At 36.4% G+C, this 21,378-nt stretch overlaps 1 protein-coding gene across 8 annotated transcripts in view; it reads left to right on the top strand.

The window, feature by feature from the left end:
• The first annotated feature begins 1,989 nt into the window (after positions 1-1,989).
• Positions 1,990-21,378, top strand: part of LOC121858952 — a 50,373-nt gene continuing 30,984 nt past the window's right edge. For 6 of the 8 annotated variants that reach the window (XR_006087582.1, XR_006087579.1, XR_006087580.1 and 3 more), the window contains exons 1-2: positions 1,990-2,093; positions 8,682-8,890. Coding sequence is in view for 2 of the 8 variants with exons in the window: in XM_042355609.1 (XP_042211543.1) it covers positions 2,009-2,093; positions 8,682-8,890 (294 nt within the window). In the remaining 6 variants the exon portion in view is untranslated. The remainder of the gene's footprint in view (positions 2,094-8,681; positions 8,891-21,378) is intronic. The other 2 variants (XR_006087583.1, XR_006087578.1) reach the window with 1 other exon arrangement.

Here is a 21,378-nt window from a genome sequence, read left to right as displayed (position 1 = left end):
TGTGAGCCTGGATTTACAGTCACGATCGCATCCAAACTCAGGACAGAGAACAATTGGGCACTTGCAAGTAATTATGTCAAATAACTGGTCCAGTTGCTTGGCAAAGCTGTCCTTAACTGCAGTTTTTCCTCTCCCAAGAGAGATATCTCTGGTTTTTCCCAACTGGCTAGCAGTCTCTCACTAATCTTCTTCTGACTTGTTATGACTGGAGGCTTGAACTGAGCGTTAGCCAGAGTGTACTGTGCCAAGACAGCTTTGGTCATATCACTGGCAATGTCTTTTGTTTGTGTAAGTTCTTTGGTTCTTTTTCACTGATTTGCCTGATTAAACACCGTATCTCAAAGCATTTCTTCATCGTAGGCAACTCCGACTTCAGAGCTTCCTCTCTCCCAGACCCAAGATAGTGACTGAGATGGCTGGATTTTTGGTTCCTCGTCCTGACACAAGCACAGCCATCGCAAATATTATCAAACTTATAAATGCATCGAATCTGAAACAGAAAAATATTGTTAGTTGGGTTGTTAAAGAATGGTCAGAAAGCAATGTTCACTATTTAATTGTAATGCAATTAAGCCCAGTTGCACGTTAGATTTCGATAAATTTCACGCTAGTACTCTAGCAAAAGGTTGCAAAATATTGAAACTGAAATTATTTTCTGTTTATATACACTAAAATCTACCAAAAAGTATGGGCCATTAGTTTTAGCTGATCTTCCTCCCATGACACACCCTAGTACAACAGGGCAGTACAGGGCAGTGTATTGGGCGCTGTTGTTTTTTTGTTTCATAAATGACATGCCTGACGTTGTACACTCCTCCATACAAATGTTTGCCTGACGCCAAGTTATTTCGGAAATTAAGAACCAAGCTGACTGTGAAAGAGCTGCAGAAGGACCTCTGTGGGCTCCAGGAATGGCCGAAAAATGGCTGCTGAGATTCAATGTCACGAAGTGTAAGAGGATGCACCTGGGGCGTACCAACGTAGGGAGGCGTGTCATATGTCCCAACAGGATGAAGAAACTGTATTATGTGAGCTGAAGTTCTTGGGCCATTGCGAGAAGAAGGTAAACCAGGCAAATATATTATTGGGTCTTATAAGAAGGTCGTTCAGATATCTAGACGGTCCGTCCCTAGTAACGATCTTCAAGAGTGAAGTGCTTCCCCATCTGGAGTACTGTCACCCCGTCTGGTCCCCGAGATATGCTAGGGACTGTCAGTTGGTTGAAAATGTTCAAAGGAGGGCCACCAAACTGGTGCCTGCACTTCAGCACCTCAGCTACCCTGAGAGATTGGAGCGCCTGAACTTGCCTAGCTTATACTACAGACGGGCAAGGGGTGACCTAGTTGAGGTGTATAAGCATCTCAGGGGGCACTACTCAGTCGAGTGTCCTTACTTGGAGCTGGCGGACGCTCGCCCCACAAGGGTCACAGCTCAAGATTGAAGAAGCCGCAAGTCCAGAAAACCGTGAGGGCAAACTTTTTCGGAGTGAGGGTTGTAAACTCTTGGAACAATCTACCAGAGAGTGTTGTGACGGCACCGAGTGTGAGCTCTTTCAAGACCAGACTTGACCAACACTGGAGCGGGTTCAGGTACATTCAGGAGCCGGTACATGCCCAGTATTTGCCAACAGTGTGTGACAGAGACGTGACCGATCACCCGGGCGGCTAGCGAGCCATCAGTGGTGAAGAGGATAAAAGTAAAAAAAAAAAAAGTACTTGTTTGAAGTGTGCCAAGTTAGTAACGTGTGGGCCCAGTTGGTTATTTAAGATGAGCCTAGTTGTAGGTACACCGTATTGAATTGATCAAAGATACGAATTAATACTTTGTGATATGAATGTGAAGAAAAAGGTAAATATGTTGCCTATTTCAGCATAATTTCATAATAATATAATCATTTATTGTAGATAATATATAAATTATAATATTACATATATTTTGAGTTGTCGATTATATGTAATTTAATAATAATTCTATTGTTAGGTGTAGTGGAGGCCATAGTGACGTCACCATGTACACACAGTCGGTCTGTCTGGCTGTGGTAGTTTGTCTTGTGTCTTCAGGTAATTTGGCTGTTAACGACGACCATCATCACGGTAAGCCCATACACACTTACCTAATGACCGATGTAGTGATTAGGTTAAGTTAAAAGACTAATAAATGCTCCAAGACCTACAACTCGTGACAACACTCAGTGAAGGTGTTGATAACGGCTGCTGACTCCTGCTGCAATACTAACTTTATTTATGGCTCTATTTCTCTTTACTTATTGTTATTTCTCATCATTTTATTTGCTAAATATTCGTCCATTGGCTGTCCTCGGGTGTTGATACAAGAATAGTTTGTTTTATGGTGTGTTATGGTGTGTGTGTTTTAAACGAATCTGACCTCTATGTGTGGCAGAAATTGCTCGTTTTTGCCCCTCCCCCCCCTTCCAGCAATAATGGGGGAAGCCCTGGGAAATATGGGTTTTTGAGTGGGGGAGAAAACGAGTCATCTAACCTTACAAAACCTAACCTAACCCCTAGCTTGGGACCCCCGGTAGGCTTAGCTTAAACTAACCTAAATGTTTCAGTAGTTTAAAACTTTGGGGTGTGCCATGTTCAAAAGTACAATACCTTAGTTAAAAGTGGGAGAACCCGGGATTAATAAGAATTGGATAGAATGATCGTCTTTCTCGTAAAACTTGGCAATAAACTTAAAATAATCGTAGGAGCACGAATGACAATAACCTCCACCACGGTCATTGTGAAACTGGTCAATGAAATTAAAATCCATATCCAGGCTGCTTCCTTTAAAAAAATCAAATGTGACTGGTTGAAAAAAATTCGTGTGATGATATCGATACATCATTGGTCACGACTGGATGACGTCAGTTAATATTGTTCGTGCGTGATGCGCCGATAACATCTCACAGACGAAGACTGAAAACTATGTAAAATCAATTAAATTCATTTGTATCGCTATTATCTATTTCCGCCTGGTATATACTGCATGGGGTTCAAAATGCTCAGAATAGGGAGATCTAAATATTTCAGTACTTTATAACTTTTGGGCACACTACAGTATGTCCAAAAGTAAAATACCAAAATAAATTTTTCCTTTGTATTTTGCTGTTTTTGAATGAATTTTACCTTCAAAACTGTCACAAATAAAAGATTTTGGGGTTTGACTCCCCCTACCTCCAATAATAATGGGGGCCTCTGTGAGAATGGGGTTTTGGGTAGGGGGGAACTCAAAAACGAGTGATTTGTGTCAGTTTTGAAGGTAAAATTCATTCAAAACATAAAAAAATTGTCACTAAAATATGCATCCTAACCTAACCTAACTAAGATAAAAGAGCCCTTGCAGTCACTCACTTCATATGCACAAAAAGTATTTTTTTTTCTTTTTATGAATTACATAACTAGTGCAACGCCAATGTTTTTGGTAGGGACAAAAAACACAGGGTTTGAGCACTTCGGGCACAACACACAAGTATTGTATACCCTGATAAAGTACAATTTCTAAAAATATATCCTCTTGCTGGTTAAAACGGGCCAGCAAGTCAAAATAGCGGAAATCACACCTGTTACACAAAGCAACCATACTGCAACTGAAAATCTTTGATAGTGGACGATGGGTAATAAAAACAAAAACGAATTTGATTGGTCATGGGCGGAATTGTCTGGCACATGCACAACTGGTTTTTTGAAGATGACAGCGGGTCACCCGATAATTTCCTAACCAATAGTTTTGAGCGCCATATCTTCTTTATTATGCGTTTGCGACAGAAAAATCTTCGACGAAAATTTTCTTAGAATTTTCAGTAGGTTTCACTTATGTTGCTGCCAGATTTATCATAAAGAATTATAGGACTAAAGTTAACAAATACCAAAAAGGGTTTATTTTACTTTTGGACACAGTGTGCCCCAAAGTTATAAACCACTGAAACATTTAGATCTCCCTATTCTGAGCATTTTGATCCCCATTTTTACAATACGGAAATGAAAAATAGCGACAATTGAATTTAATTGATTTTACGTATTTTTCAGTCTTTGTCTCTGTGAAGAGATGCTATCTGCGTGAAACCGAGTTAATTATGATTGTGTTTACATCACACGTGCGCAGTGTTAACTGACGTCATCCAGTCGTGACCAGTAATGTATTGATCTCATCACGCGATTTTTTTTCGACCAATCACATTTGAATTTTTTCAAAGGGAGCAGCCTGGGCAAGGATTTGAATTTAAATCACCAGTCTGACAATTGCTGTGTTGGAGGTTGGTTATCATTTGTGCTCCTACGATTATTTTAAGTTTATTGCCGAGTTTTACGAGAAAGACGATCATGCTATCCAATTCCTACGTAATCACGGTGTTCTCCCTATGTCTGTTGAGTGCCCACACTGTAAGTTACCTTGTAAATTTAGAAAGGACAAGCACCAGTGGTTCTGTAATTGGTCAAGGAAGTACATAGTTTAAGCTAGGCCTATGTTACAGTAAGTTGTTAGGTTAGGTCAGATGACTCGTGTTCTCCCCCCACCCAAAAACCCCGGTATCCCAGGGTCTCCCGCATTATTGTTGGGGGGGTCGGGGTGGGGCAAAAACCATCAATTTCCGACAAAAATTAAGGTCAGATTCGCTTAAAACACAGCAAAATAAATTGGAAAAACATATTGGTCAACCCTTAGGGACTCGTGTCCGAAAGTAAAAATTTACCCCAAAAAGGGAACATTTTCATTTCTACCAGAAACTGCTAATATGTACCAAAATGGCAGTCAGATTCAAGTAAAACACAAAAAAAAAACTCTAACCTAACCTAACTTAACCAATTTTTTTAGTTTACCTGCTACCCTGCACTGTGGTGGAGGGCAATCTGGTAATGGTTACACCAAAGAATTTCTGTCTTTTCTGAAAAGTAAACAATTTCCACACATAGGACACAGTCTTGATGTTGGTAAACACCGTGATCTTGTAATATTTGGATTGCTTCACTAGTGTTCTCATAAACTCGCTGAATGACAGCTTGATAAGGGAGAGAGCACTTTTTGCACGCCATCACTAGCCTTCAAAATAGCTGCTTCAAAACGATTGGTCAGCCAAGTCACATGACACGATAATTGAAGTTCATTAATGGGTTGTCATGTCACAAAGAGGAGGACGAGAAAAGTGAGGAGAGGAGGAGAGAAATGACTCTGACAACATGGCAGGTACGTAAATTTATGGCTACAAATTTGTGAGATACTATACTCTGTTAATATTGATTTGCAATAGAAATAATATTGAAGTTTTATGTTTGTTTTTTTATACTATAGTCTTTGTGTCCATAATATTAAAAATTGGAAACTTGCAGACAGCCAATGTTTGAATGTTAACCGATTTATTTCTCATTATTTCTTTATAGTACTCATTATTTATCATTATTATTATTTATTATTTCTTTTTTTTACGTTGTAAAAGTAAACTTAATGATCGAAGAGAAAAGACAATATTAATCTACACCACGAAGATGCTGGAAAACCAGCTATACAGCTAGACCCCGACTTACGACGGGATTAGGGACCCAAATCCAGGTCGTAAGTCCAAATGGTCGTAAGTCCGACATAGATGAAAAAAAAATAAAAAAAATTTTTTAAATAAAAAATCTACAATGAAATACAGTACAGAAAAAGTAATAAATAATGAGGAATGGATTCAGTACAGTGAAAGTAATAAATAATGAGGAATGGTTACAGTGTGACAGCACTTACCTTTAATGTAGTCAGCTGAATGCACATGGGGCCCCCATAATTTTCTAATTATACATGGAGACTACATTAACTGGAAACGTTTCGGTATAGAAAATGCGTGTGTCATTTGAAGAAAAAAAATGTTCTCAACTGCGGCGGTCGTAAGTCCCGACGGTCGTAAGTCCAAGCAGTCGTAAGTCGGGGTCTAGCTGTATATCATTATTTCTCGTTATTTATAGTTATTACTCACTACTGTACAGTATTTCTCATTTGGTCAATTTATAGTAGTGCACCGTTCTTTCTTTGGATATTAGAAATATGTGTAAAAGTCCATAGAAAATCACCCCAAACCAACCTAACCTAATCAGGGGGGTGGAGTCCTTCTGTTTAGGTTAGGTTAGACAGAACGGTGCACTAATATATAAGGACCTCATTTATCGTCATTTTGATTTATTTATTACATTTATTGCTATTTAGTATTAATTCTGATTTCTCGTTATATCTCACCCTTTGGGTTAGGTTAGGTTGGGTTGGGTTGTGATCAAAGTGGGATAGTTTTATTCAGTGTAAACCTCGTAAACATCACAGGTTTCTTCCGGGTACTCCAGTTTTCTCATGTATTAACACTGGATAATAAATTTCATAACAAAGTAACTAAGAATTGATGAAGCTTGAGTAAAATTTTAGGAGAGGAGTCGGGTCATGTGCTGAAAATGTCCTGGGTATATGAACAGTAGTTCAATCAAAACCTATCCTAAAATATAATAATATATATAGATGGTTAATATTGATGACTAACCCTTGGAAAAGTTATTTGCTTTTTGTTTATTTTCATACTCTCTTTTCATCAGTGATTTCTGATATTATAATCATTTCTTGTGCAAATGCTTCGTTTCGTAGATGATTAGGAGCCTAGGCGCACACTATTATGTCTTCTCGGCGGTGACGTCTCATCCCGGGACGTAAACAGCCAATCATATTGATGTGCTGTATTTCAAAACACTCCGCCACCCGGGCCGGATGAACGCCAATGCTCAGTGAATGCTTATTAACTGTTTGATATGGGTGGCTGCTCTCACGTCCACCAAAAAATTAAAATTACACCATATCATAGTAAGTTCTTTCTGTTTAATATACTGGGGGTCCAGGGATCGGCTTGGAAGTTAGGTAAGATTGGGTAGGTTTGTTTGGTTAGGTTGGTGAGGTTTTCTAACAATGCTTCTGCTGCTTATTTTTTATATCAACTTACAGTAGGTTAGGTTAGGTTTGATATAGAAATACATAGTCACTTTTAACTACAACAGTGTCCACTATAAAACACAGTGAAATTGCGGCGTTTTTATTCTCGTTTTCCGTGAAAAATCAGCCGCAGATCAGTTGTCAATAATTACCGATAATTTTAATAGTAATAATTATAATAAAAAAAAAAGATCAAAAGTGAGGAACGATATATGTAAGTTGTGTTGTCAAAGTAAGAGAAACAATTGAAACTGCAATTGTGTGTAAATGAGGCAGAAAGTCAGATCAGCAACCTGGGACTTGGTCACAATTTTTGTGATTCCATATGGCAGCAGCGTCTACACAAAGAATAAACTGCATCTGAGTTTGTCTTCGTCCCGTGATACATAAGTTTGCATGGTGAAAATATGGCGCCAGTCAACTGAAAGTAACACTGACGTGGACGATCCTGACAGCGACTGATTTGCAGTGATGGGTTATTGAAGTACAGTGGTTCCTCGGTTAACAAACACAATTCGTTCCAGAAGGTCGTTCGTTAACCGAAACTATTGTTCCAATGGGATTTTGGGTAATTGGTTCTAGCTCACCGAAAATTACATACAAAGTAAAAAAAAATGTAGTGAAGTACACTTACTTTGAGGTGTGTATGTAGAAGGCTCCTGGTTGATGATGATGATGGGAATTAGAAGTGGGGGTGGAGGAGAAGGGAGAAGAGAAGGAAGCGGGGGTGGAAGAGAAATCACCCCATGCTTCATGCCGTCATTTCACCCATAAAATTTTAAGTTCACTTGGTGTAATTCAAGATTATTTTCTTTAAATCAACACTGCACTATATATTGTCAATATGTAAAATAAATTTCAGAATGACCAATAATTGTACTGTAAAAACGTAAAAATAGTTTATGTTCAAGAGAGCCACAAGCAAGATATTACCTCTACTGACCAGAGATACAAACTGACACCTGTTTGGTGAGTTGAGTGGCTGTTTGGCACACTAAAAACTAGTTTCCTGTACTTCAATTATGTTAAATAATTGTTAAAATGACTAAAAAATTTAATATAAAACTTGGAAAATTATTGAATAGTACAACTTTCTTGATATTTACTCAAATGGTAACGAATTTAAGCCCTAGAACCAATTACTGTATTGGCGGACTAATACCCCAGCTGGTGAGCAAGCGAAAACATGTTGAGAGGAATTCGTAAGGAATTCCTTAACCAAATTTATTTCGTTGACCGAATTGAATATTCTTATGGAAGGTAATTCGTTAACCGAGGGACCACTGTACATTACTCTACCACCAGCAGGATTAGAACACCTTGACGTAATAAGTGAGATATATACATTATTCTACCACCATTAGTATTGGAAGCCCTGAGGCCCCTTCGTCAGCATCACACTATCTTCCAATACTGTTCTGTAGAAATTATGAAAAAGGTGAAACAAAATTTGGATTTAGAATTTTTCATACATAGATTAAAACATTGGACAATTTATCTTTGTAATTGGAATTTTCGTAAACCTGATCTTCATAAATTGGGGTTTGTCTATATGCAGCAAATCAAAACATTAAAATCCTTGTCTGCTACTTTGCCTGTGACACTAAAGTACTAGGTGTCTATACTTAATGATACAATATTTTATGATATTTTAATTGGTTTTATTTTACCAAGTATAACATGAGGCTTAGTAAGGTACCATACCACACGTAGCTGATCCACAACGCTTCCCACAGACCATATACTGTGTCGTAAGTGTGGAACGGAGTTGACGGAAAACACTCGGGACAACTTCGTCAACGTCACGAGCCCACTGTCCGAGTCCACCTACCAGCTGACTGTCCTCGGACATTCTCACTTGATGGTACAGACTCTCAGAAACCCAGCCGATGTTACATTCAATCTGGTCGCGGTGAAAAGATCCGGCTGCTCTGGGGTTGGTGAGGTGAGTGAAAAGATGTGACTGCTCTGGGGTTGGTGGTGAGATGAGTGAAAAGATGTGACTGCTTTGGGGTTGGTGGTGAGGTGAGTGAAAAGATGTGACTGCTCTGGGGTTGGTGGTGAGATGAGTAAAGTGCAGTACTGTATAAGCCTTCATGTAAGGGACTTCTATTTAGACATCCATTTCCATGTATATATAGTACGTTAGTTGTGGGGGGTTCACATCTAACAGACCCTTGATATAATGGTCTTTCTTCTTTATTTAGTTTGTTAGATTGGGGTTTCATGTCTAATTGACCCCTTGATATAACGGACTCTCCTCTCCATATAGCCCATTAATGAGAGGTCTCACTTTAGTGTTTGTTTACCCCAGGGAGTTGTGACCTGCCTTACCATCTAAAACAATACCCATAAGTCATACAGCAATACCCAGTTTCGTTCCCTTGCTGTGAAAGGTGGTTTGTGATAGTAGGAGTGTCCAGCTTTAAATCTTGTTTCATATACTGTATGATTAATGGCAGCCTGGACACCAACTCAGGAGGTAAATACTGTATGGACAATCCACACAAACATGGTAATAGTGGAAAAGTAGCCAAGATAAATCTTGATAAAATCACAAAGGAAAAGGGATACACTGGAGCACCTTTAGTTTTCATCTTTATTCAAGACATCTTCAGGGGCAACTGAATTTACAGGGACCGAGAGAGGTTACTATACAATGGGTGACCTTACATAACAGGTCAGGTCAATAACATGGGATCCACTAATCCACACACCACCACCACCGTAAACAAAAGAAGAGCTTATAAAAAATGGGTGACATAACTACAGCTCAGGTCAAGTCAGGTCAAAAACAGAGACTCACTAATCATCTATGTCCACCTTAAATGCTTTGAAAGCATTTTTAACCTTAGGCCACTGACAAGTACAGGTTGTACCTCTCTAGTCCGGCATTCTGTGGTCCGGAAACTCACGTAGTCCAGAACGATTTTAGTTTGTCCAATGGGTAGATAGGCAATTTTTTTTTTTTTACACTTATCTGAATTAATATTGTTATTACAGGAGTATTAAATTTTTGCCCCTCAGGCCCCAATGTGGGTCAGTGACCTATGCCCGGGTGGGCTAATCCCCGTAAAAAAAAACAACAAAGCTGCGGGAAATTAAGGTTTGTTTACATCCGGCAGTTCGGCTGCTCTCTCTCTCTCTCTCTCTGCTTGTCTATACAGAGTACAACATTTAACCCTTCAATATATATGAGCAGTAAATAAGTGTTGCTTTCATATTCTTATGTAGAGTAATGATATGTTTTCACATGTGCGCACTTACATACGCGCAGTCTCACTTTTTTTACCATTAATGGTTAGCTACTTCTATTGTTCCATTTATTAACATTAATTAACATTACAGGTACTTCAAAAAACCATATTAATTTTTTTACATTAATTTTACTACACCTACAATCAGGGTCTTATTTTCTTCAGTTTTATATGTAGAACCAATCAGTCACTGGTTTTGTAAGCTTTAACAAAAACAATGCTGGCAGCCGTCTCGCCCAGGGTTGCCAGATGTATGACAAGCTTCACGGCCAACTTCACGCAACCTCACGGCCAAATCGGCCAACTTTCGACCAAAACTTTTTGGATGGGAAGCACAAGGCTATTTTTGCAATCCACACAAAATAAAAGTATCCCCCTACAATATCAACTTAAAATGTCGTAATAAAACCAAATTTTCACTAAGAATTGAGAGCCCAATAATTACATAAACATAATATTTATAATCTACAGTGAAGATTCACCTTAATCTGAAATGGTGGTGGAGCATGATAATGGTGGAGAACTTGATAACACTAGCTGGCGTAAGCAAAAACGTCTAGTTTGTCATCGTCCCCTGGTTTGTTGTATTTTCTACCACTGTCGTAGGACCCTTTCCATTTACTGGTGGACATTTTGAAAACTAGCACTCGGAATTTCAGAAAGTTACTCAGATGGCTTTGTAAGCTCTGAAGCTTAACCCATATGCTGGACACGTTCAGCCTGAACAACTCAAATATGAGAACTAACAACTAAGGTAGTAACTAGAAAGATCAGTCAGCTCAGTAGGTCAAGTAAACATGTGAAGAGGTGAGGTCACTGATTAGGTGAGGTCATGACAAGGTGAGGTCACTGAGCCGGCATTTTCATTGTGAAATTTGAAAATCTGCTAGAATATTCTTCACAATCCACTAAATGAGGAATTAATACGTGTTTTACAAAATTCGGCCAAAATTCGACCAAATAGTTTGGCCGTGACCATCCATTTTTCCACGGCCAGGCGAAGTTTTTTACGGCCTAATTCGGGAAATTTGGCCGTGGAAACGGCCATCTGGCAACCCTGGTCTCGTCTCCTCGTGTGTTTTAATATTCCATGTATTATTAATAAATTGTATTGTTAATTTTGCACACATAAACATTAATTCAATAAAAACAAATTCAGAAACATTAATTAAAATATATATGAACAGTAAATAAGTGTTGCTTTCATATTTTTATGTAAATGTAATGACGATATGTTTTCACATGTGCGTACTTACATACGCGATCTCTCTTTTTGCTTTACCATTATCGTTAGCTACTTCTATTGTTCCATTTATTAACATTAAATAACATTACTTAAAACAACCATATTAGTTTTACTACAGCTACAACCAGAGTCTTATTTTCTTCAGTTTTATATGTAGAACCAGTCATTCACTGGTTTTGTAATTAACGAAAATAATGCTGTCTCATTTCCTCGTGTTTTAATATTCTACATATTATTAATGAATTATATTGCTCATTTTGCACACACAAACATTAATTCAATCAATAAGACTTTCAGTAATAAACAATAATGAATCTTTTGTACATAAGAGAAATGACGCTGTTTACATGATTGTGCATGTCGTCTGAACGTTGGTGAGCCGTTCAAACCCGTCGAAATTCGAGTTTCCGCCGTCAAAATTTTTAAATGTGATGTTTTTTTTGTGTGTTCAAGTAGAAAACGTCGAATTAAAAACTCGCGAAATTTGAGAAGCTACTGTACGACATTTAACCCTTCAATATGTCTTCAAAGAGACCATGAAGCAGAGAAAGTGGTGCTAGTGCTTCCAAGCGTAAGCACAAGTCACTATCTATCCAGGAAAAGGGTGAATTTCCATGGTCCGGCACCGGTCAGGTCCCGAGGTTGCTGGACTAGAGAGGTACAACCTGTATTATTATTATTATTATAATTATAATTATAATAAATCCCCCCCCAAAGGCCCCAATGTGGGTCAGTGACCTGTGCCCGGGTGGGCTAATCCCTGTAAAAAAAATAAAAATAAATTTATGTAACATACCAGTTTTGTACTGACCATCAATAAGGTTTATAGAATTAATTTCCCGAATTAGACTTGCTTCAACTAGAAGTCTTTCTGTGACACATGTTGATTTAAACACATCTATGCAGTTTTTCCAATCTTTGGGATGATTATTGTTCCTTATAAGAACGAAAAGTGCACTGCGTTCAGATGCTGTTCTAATATGTATTATACTTGTGTTGCTTTATTCTGTTGTAATGCTTTCTCAGTCTGGCCTACATAATTACTACATGGATTACAGTAAATGCTTCCATTTACAGTTGTAAATTTAAAAAAAATATCCTGCTTTATTTTAATAATCACAAAATTAAATTAATGGATACTGGTGTTGTAATTTTTAATTTCTTTACACTCTTATTTTTTTGCCACGTTGTGGGTTGATAACCTGTGCCCATTCCCCGTACAGATGCTCCTCTACTTAAGAACATTTGATTTACAAACTTTCAGAGATATAAACATCATCATTGAAGGGGCAGGTGTTTCATGTGGATGAGACCGGATTATTTTGAAGAAAATTCCATATTTTAAGGCTGTGTTGTAGGGTGTAGCTGTACCAAACATTCATTATCTTTTACAATATATTAGGTAACTACAAGATTAAGTTGGACTTATGAACAAGTGTCAGGAATAACTCGTTGGTAAGAAGAGGAGCACCTGTATTGTAACACAAAATATGGAAAAAGAAATGAAAGAGATCTGTGACCCCCTAGACCGAATGTTATAGCTGTTCTATAAGTTATGGAAATACTTAAAATGAGATTTGGAAATACACTGGCGATATTATTGCATGCATATACAGTGGTCCCTCGGTTAACGAATTGCCTTCCATGAGATTCTTCAATTCAGTTAACGAACAAAAATTTGATTAACGAAATTCTTACGAACATCATGTTTGGTTGTGAGCATCAGCTGATGGGCTAGTCTGCCAATCCAGTAATTCAGTAATCTGTTCTATGTTTACATTCGTTTCCAATAGAGTGAATGTCAATAAAATTGTGCTCTTTAATATTTGTGCATTTTTTATATTAATATTATTGGTCATTCTAAAATTTAGCCATCCAAGCTATTGTCTACCGGGTACATAAAATTTTTCAACTATTATTTTTGGCTCGATATATGTAACTTTATTGAAACTCATTTACATGCACACACTGTCCTAAGGGCAAAACTGTACTGTACATGTAATCAAAATAATGTACAAAATGAATACTAAAATTTTAGTCTAGTGCAAACTGTTGCATGTTTACATTCAAATTAACCACTATCTTATAAAAATTCCAGAAATGTAAATTATATTCTCCCAGGTCACTTCTATGACATTTTATAAGCAAAAAACAAAAACTCAATCTTAAGGACATAATAAACAAATAAATACTTCACTAGACCTTCGGCACTAACTGTCAAACATGTCACTGTCACCCCTCCTTCCCCTCCCCCCCACCCCCCCCTACCAGTAAGTGTTTGGTGGTTATACTGTACAGTAGTCTGTAAGTTTTAGGAGAATAAAATTTATATTGCTGGAATCCTTGCAAGACAGCGAATAATTTGAATATAAACGTCATATATTTTGCACAATTGATAAAAATTAATCACTGTATCAGCATTACAGTAGTGATTTAAGAGTAAGAGTGTATATATATATATATATATATATATATATATATATATATATATATATATATATATATATATATATATATATATATATATATATATATATATATATATATATATATATATATATATATATATATATATATATATATATATATATATATATATATATATATATATATATATATATATATATACAGTGACCCCTCCGTTAACGAACTCAATCCGTTCCAGAAGGTCGTTCGTTAACCGAAAAGTTCGTTAACCGAAACCATTGTTTCAATGGGTTTTGGGTAATTGGTTCCAGCTCACCGAAAATTTCATAAATTCAACAAAAATGGTAGAAAAGTTCACTTACTTTGAGGTGTGTATGTAGAAGGCTCCTGGATGATGATGGGATTTAGAATAGGGGTGGAGGAGAAGGAAGAAGAGAAGGCATTGGGGTGGAAGAAGTCACCCCATGGTGCCATTTCACCCATAAAATTTTAGTTCTCTTGGTGTAGATTATTTTCTTTAAATCAACACTGCACTGCATTATATATTGTCAATATGTAAAATATATTTCAAAATGACCAATAATTTGCTTGGAAACACAGAAAAAAAGCATTTAGTTGAAGAGAGTCTCAAGCAAGATGTTACCTCCAGTGAAAACAGAGAGAGATAACTCCTGTTTGCTGTGTTAAGAGGCTGGATGCTGCGCATTAAACTAGTCACTTTACCTTCAATTATGTTCAATAATTGTTAAAATTACTAAAAAATTGAATATTAAACTTTTAAAATTATTGAATAGTATAAACTTCTTGATATTTACAAAAATAGTAAGGAATTTAAGCCCTAGAACCGATTAATGTATTGGCGGACTGATACTAAAGCTGGTTGCCCGGTCAGTGCAAGCGAAAACATGTTGAGGTCGGTTCGTAAGAACTTCGTTAACCGAATTGAAGATCCTTATGGAAGGCAGTTCGTTAATCAAAATTACGTTAACCGAGGTGTTCGTTAAACGAAGGGTCACTGTATATATATATATATATATATATTTCATGTAAATCCACAATGAAAACGTGGATAAGATAAATCTTGATAAAATCACACGGGAAAATGGAAACACTTAAGAATATTCTGACTCTGCCCTATCGTAATGAATTTGTCCCGTTAGTTCGGTCCCTCAAGCTTCTAAATATTAATGTTGTTTTCAAGTATGACTCAACCATTGCCAATATGTTAATAAGGAATAGCCCAAGTTTGAATGTAAATGGAAGTGTTTATTGTATTCCATGTAGCAAATGTAATTGTAATTATGTAGGTCAGACAGGAAAAACACTGCAGCTCAGAATCAAACAACACCTTAGCAGTGCCCTGTTGGTTCATGTTAGGAGTAATAATCATCCCATTGCTTGGGAAAAAAGCTTAGAAGTATTCAAATCATCTTGTGTCACAGAAAGACTTCTGGTTGAAGCTAGTTTGATTAAGGAATTAAAATCAATAAACCTTAGTGATGGTCAGTTCAAAACTGATAATATGTTACATAAATTTATTTGTCAGTGGCCCAAGGTTAAAAATGCTTTGAAAACCTTTGATCTAGATGTATGATAGTTATTTTGTGGGTCCCTTTTTTCTGACCTGACCTGGCTAGTCACGTCACCACCCTTCTCTTAAGCTCCTCTACCTGTGTGTTGGTGTGGGGATTAGTGGATGTCATCATTATGACCTGACCTCATGTTTTTAGGTCACCCTGTATATTCAAGCCTCTCTCTGTCCATGTAATCCAGTTGCCTCTGAAGATGTCTTGAATAAAGATGAAAGCTAAGGTACTCCGTTGTTTCCATTTTCCCGTGTGAATTTATCAAGATATATATATATATATATATATATATATATATATATATATATATATATATATATATATATATATATATATATATATATATATATATATATATATATATATATACACATATACACACACACACACACACACACACACACACACACACACACACACACACACACCGTATATCGTGGCCTACAAGGCGATGGGGTGTATAAGACGGCCCGCAAAATTTCCATTTTCAAAGTAGCTTTTGAGCCCTATTCGTTGTATAAGACCGGTACCCCAAATGTGACACTTACCATTGGGAGCTTACTGACCCAGTAGTCCTTTACCAACCATCCCATTGACCAGTGCTGTTTATACATCCTTGGTTTTTTAAAATAAGGCCAATTCACTTCAAGTAATGGCATCAAATGTTACAGGTTGGTGTAGTGTAAACACTAGTGACTCACTTAAAAGTCTGTTATTTAACTTGAACTAATGTCGGTGTCGAATACAATTGTTTCATTTACTTGAAATGGATTTACCGATTTATTTGTTTATTTATTTATTTATAACATACTGTAATATATTAAACACACTGCAAGTATTTTCTTTAATTTATAAGCTTGCTTCAACCAGCTACAGTATTCTAATTCAATAGTGTTTCATTAGGATTTGAGTGAAAAAGATTACTGTACATACTTACTACATACATTTATTACACAAATATATATATATATATATATATATATATATATATATATATATATATATATATATATATATATATATATATATATATATATATATATATATATATATATATATATACACAATATTTTATAATTGCAGTCATGTACTGAATATTCTATGTAAAAAATATAAATTTTAAATGAATTATTTCTAGTGTGGTCGACTTCCTACACAAAGACAGGCTATAAATAGCTGTCTTATCTCCCCTCTGTTCTGAGAGAGAAGGTCTTGGTAAATAACTTTTGTTTGTTTATTTTCATTGTTTGTCAAATTTATCATGTTGTATCAAAGTAATATTACTAAAAGTTTTAGGCAGCTACCAAACAGGGAGATTCTACTGCCTGGGAAGATATTGGAAGCATAATGTACAGTATTGTCTAATGGTAGACCCTACTGTACTTCCATATGGCATCACGAAAATTTTGACCAAGTCTTAGGTTGCTGATTTATCTTACTGCCTCATTTACACACAATTGCTGAGTTTCAATTGTTTCTCTTCCTTTGACAACACAACATACATACAATATAATGTTTCACCTTTGATCTTTTTTCCATTTATTTATGGTTGGTTATTTAAAATAATGCCAATTCACTTCAAGTATTGGCATCAAATTTTACCAGCTGTTGTACACTAGTGACTCACTTAAGCGTCAGTTATTTAACTGGAACTAATGTTGGTGTGAGTAAAATATTTCCATTTACTTGAAATAGATTTGCCGATTTATTTGTTTATTTATTTAGCTATAATATATTGTAATACATTAAACACACTGCAAGTATTTTTTTTAATTATATACTTGTTTCGCGAAAAAGGGAGGCTACCATTATACCTGGTAGGTGAAGTTGACCAGACATTTATGATCATTAAGGACCAAACTCCGAATCCATGACGTGACTTCTGTTAATCATTCTCATCCTAAATTTACCACTGTCGGTAGTTTCAAGAATTAACGCAGTCATTTACTGAATATTCTTTGTAAAAAAATTAATTTTAAATTAATTATTTATAGGAGATAAGTATTATGATCAGTAAATATACAGATATGCATTACTGACCACCTCCGAACACAAGGACGGCTAAAAATAGCCACAGGCGGTCACTGTCAAGGTCGCTTTCCCTTTCTCGTCACTGGCAAATGGGGGGGGGGGGTGATGATAGCAGCTGTGTTTATTACCGGGGTATATTGTTCTTTTACGGTATGTTAGACTGGTTTATAATACATTTTTATCATTTTAATATACCGGTAATCTTCATTTTAATCCAGCTTCCCAAATGTAAGTTTCAGTATAAAATAATTAGTGGTAGGACCTTGTGAGTGGTTTACCATGTTTCCATCACCACTCTTGACACGCTAAACCGCAAAATTTAAGAGGTAAGAATTTTATCTCTGGTGCTTAAGACGACCCCCTAACTTTGGGCTGATTTTTTTTTCTTCAAATTCCGTCTTGTAGGCCGAGATATACGGTAGTGGATGTCATCATTATGACCTGACCTCCTGTTTTTAAGGTCACCCTGTATATTTAAGCCTCTCTCTGTCCATGTAATCCAGTTGCCTCTGAAGATGTCTTGAATAAAGACGAAAGCTAAGGTACTCCGTTGTTTCCATTTTCCCGTGTGATTTTATCAAGATTTATCTTATCCACGTTTTCATTGTGGATTTAGATGAAATAAATATATATATATATATATATATATATATATATATATATATATATATATATATATATATATATATATATATATATATATATATATATATATATATATATATATATATATATATATATAATGAGACAAAACTCACCAGAAGAGGATATTACATATAGGTAGAATATTTATAGTAGGAGGACGTAAAGACAGGAAGTTTGGTAGCTTGTCTCGAGGGCGTGGGGGATGACTACGTATATTAACACAGGCTCTGTACAAGAGTAGTACAGTCGGCTCTTAACATATGCGGGGGTTAGGTAACAGAGATACCCATGGATGTTAAAAATCTGTGTACTATTGCTGCCCCCCCTCCCCTAAAAAAAACCCTAGCCCCCATGTCCTTATTTACCGTATATACCTGTGTGTACGAGTTTTTAAGACCAAATTATTTGTCAAAAAATTGGGGGTCGACCTCTAAATGGGTAATAGTTTCGTTAGGTTGAAAAATATTTACCAGTCACTACCAGTAAACAATGGAAACGATGCACCAACGCACCACCGGCTGTGAGTGTCGGTACAGTTGCCAGGGCAGATCTCTTGCGTCATCATAGCAAGCCCAAAGTAGCCAAATCCATGGTATGGTAGCACAGGACGATGTAAAACATAAAGTATTCATTTATTAAAGTTTATTTATAGATACTGGACATAAATTTTTGTTCATTACATTTGAAACATCAATCTTTGTTAATTAAATTTGAAACAAAAGAAAACTACGATACCGTATTTTCATTAAAATATTACATCACAAGTATATTTTACCTTAACTGTGACTGAATGAATATATTCTCGGAAATAAATATGGAAATGTAATATTTTTGCTGGAATGATGTACATATTATAGTGGGAAGTGGGATAAAATCATGAGGAAAGACTTTCGCTTTCTTTCGTTGTTCAAAATATTTTACCGTAATCGCTTTTCGAATGGTTTTCAGTTAAAAAACTGTTGTACTCGTACTGTATTACAATAATATTCTATCCTATCATTAGTCTTATAATCCCTCCTCCCCGCTCTATCCCTCCGCCTCCTCCACATCGTCACTACTGTTGTATTACAATAATATTCTATCCTAATTGACTTGAATAAATACTACGATACCATATTTCTGAATATTTTCATTAAAATCCATCCAAATCATTTTCCTTGCCATCGTCTGCAGCACCAAACAGCTTCTCCCAGTCCTCTCCTTGAACAGGGCTAGAGGGTACGTGTTTTTCGAATCGTTTTCAATTAAAAAAATGTTACATCACACATATATTTTACCTAAACTGCGCCTGAATGAATATATTCTTGGAAATAAATAGTAATTTTGCTGAAACGTGATGTATTTCAATGTAAAATAGGATAAAATACATGACGAAAACAAAAGACTTCACCTAACCTTCCAATGTTCAAGATATGTTACTCGTTTTTTTAGTAGTTTTCGGTTAAAATACTCTTATATTAGTGATATTCTATTCATACTGTGCTTGATATAATACATTCACAGAAATGTAATATTTTTGCAACTACAATGCTGATGTCAACACAAGTGTGGTTACAGCGAGACTGACTGAGTGAGGGAGAGCTATGTGTGTGTGTGTGTGTGTGTGAGGTTGCGGGAGCGGGCGGTGTCCCTTGTTCCGTGCCGCTCGCGATTTGAATGTACTTCAATTACTTCAATGTACAGAATATTCCTCTGGCGGGGCAATCCGCGTATTTGCGAATCCGTGAATGCTAAACCCGCGTATGTGAAGGGCCGACTGTATATATATATATACATATATATATATATATATATATTCTTGATTTACGCTGTCAATTGAACCCGTGAAGGTCCGCGTAAAACGGAAATGCGTAACAAAATAACAGAACATATGGGATTAATTGAAATAGAGACTCGGCCTACTCCCAAACTCCACTTTTTTCCGACATAATACATACCTTGTAGTAAAAAAAAATAATTTTATGATGGTATTGACACACACATAATATCTAAATAAAAATCTACACTACTGTACAAATATAAGGTGTTTGACACTTTACGTTAGTAGAAGAGATGGGTCGGCACACGGGATGGTGGCTGGTTCCGAGGCAGAGGGCAGATTAGTGGCCCTCCGTAAATCATCAGTATTATTCACAGAGGTTTGCAGGCCCCTGACAAACCCCCAAAGTCCATATCCTCACTGTCACTATCACTGACTTGGGCTGGCTGTGGTTGTGGTGGGTTGCAGACGGAAGTCTGTAATACAGTTCACGTTGACAACTAGCATTGATGTTGTCGACATACATCTGGACATACGGCTCCATAAATTTCAACAGAAGGTTAGACACTTAATCGATGCTTGACTGTCTTTTGAAGGATGAGCTTGATTTTCCCCAACTCAATGACTTCCTTCACATAACCATGGCTTGGTCCAGGTAGTTCAAGGTTTCTCAGGGGTGGTGGGGGTCCAGCAGAAGCCATTGTGAGGGGAATAACGGGCACAAGAGCGAACAGTATACGTGGAGACTGAGAACAATGAGACTGGCCCAGCTAAGTCAGCGACTTTCTCCCTCTGGTGGCAGGACACGTCATGTTATAATTAGACCAATCACAGCTAGTGGCGCCAACCAATCCGATAAATTGAGACTATACTATATATATATATATATATATATATATATATATATATATATATATATATATATATATATATATATATATAATATAGACCCACTTACGTGTGGACTAGACCGTCGGGACTTACGACCTAGATAGATAAAAAAATTTTTTTTTTTTAAATGACACGCATTTTCTATACCGAAGTTTCCGTTAATGTAGTTCCATGTATAATTAGAAAATTATGGGGATGTATTCAGCTGACTACATTAAGGTTAGTGCTCAGTCACACTGTATCCATTCCTTATTATTTATTACTTTCACTGTACTGTATCCATTCATCATTATTCATTACTTACTGTACTGTATTTCATTGTAGATTTTTTAAAAAAAAAATTTTTATCTATATCGGACTTACGACCATATCGGACTTAGACCTGGATTTGTCCCTAACCCGTCGTAAGTGGGGTTTAGTGTATATATATATATATATATATATATATATATATATATATATATATATATATATATATATATATATATATCCCTTGGTTATTACGCCTAATTGGGACCCCGCCGAGTGCGTGATAACGAAAAACGCGATAACGAAAGTACAGAACCTATGGGATTTATTCTAATTGGTTCC

The sequence above is a fragment of the Homarus americanus genome, unplaced genomic scaffold (genome assembly GCF_018991925.1).
Source record: "Homarus americanus isolate GMGI-L3 unplaced genomic scaffold, GMGI_Hamer_2.0 scaffold8226, whole genome shotgun sequence".
Lineage (NCBI taxonomy): Eukaryota > Metazoa > Arthropoda > Malacostraca > Decapoda > Nephropidae > Homarus > Homarus americanus.
This window is presented reverse-complemented; position numbering and strand designations above follow the sequence as displayed.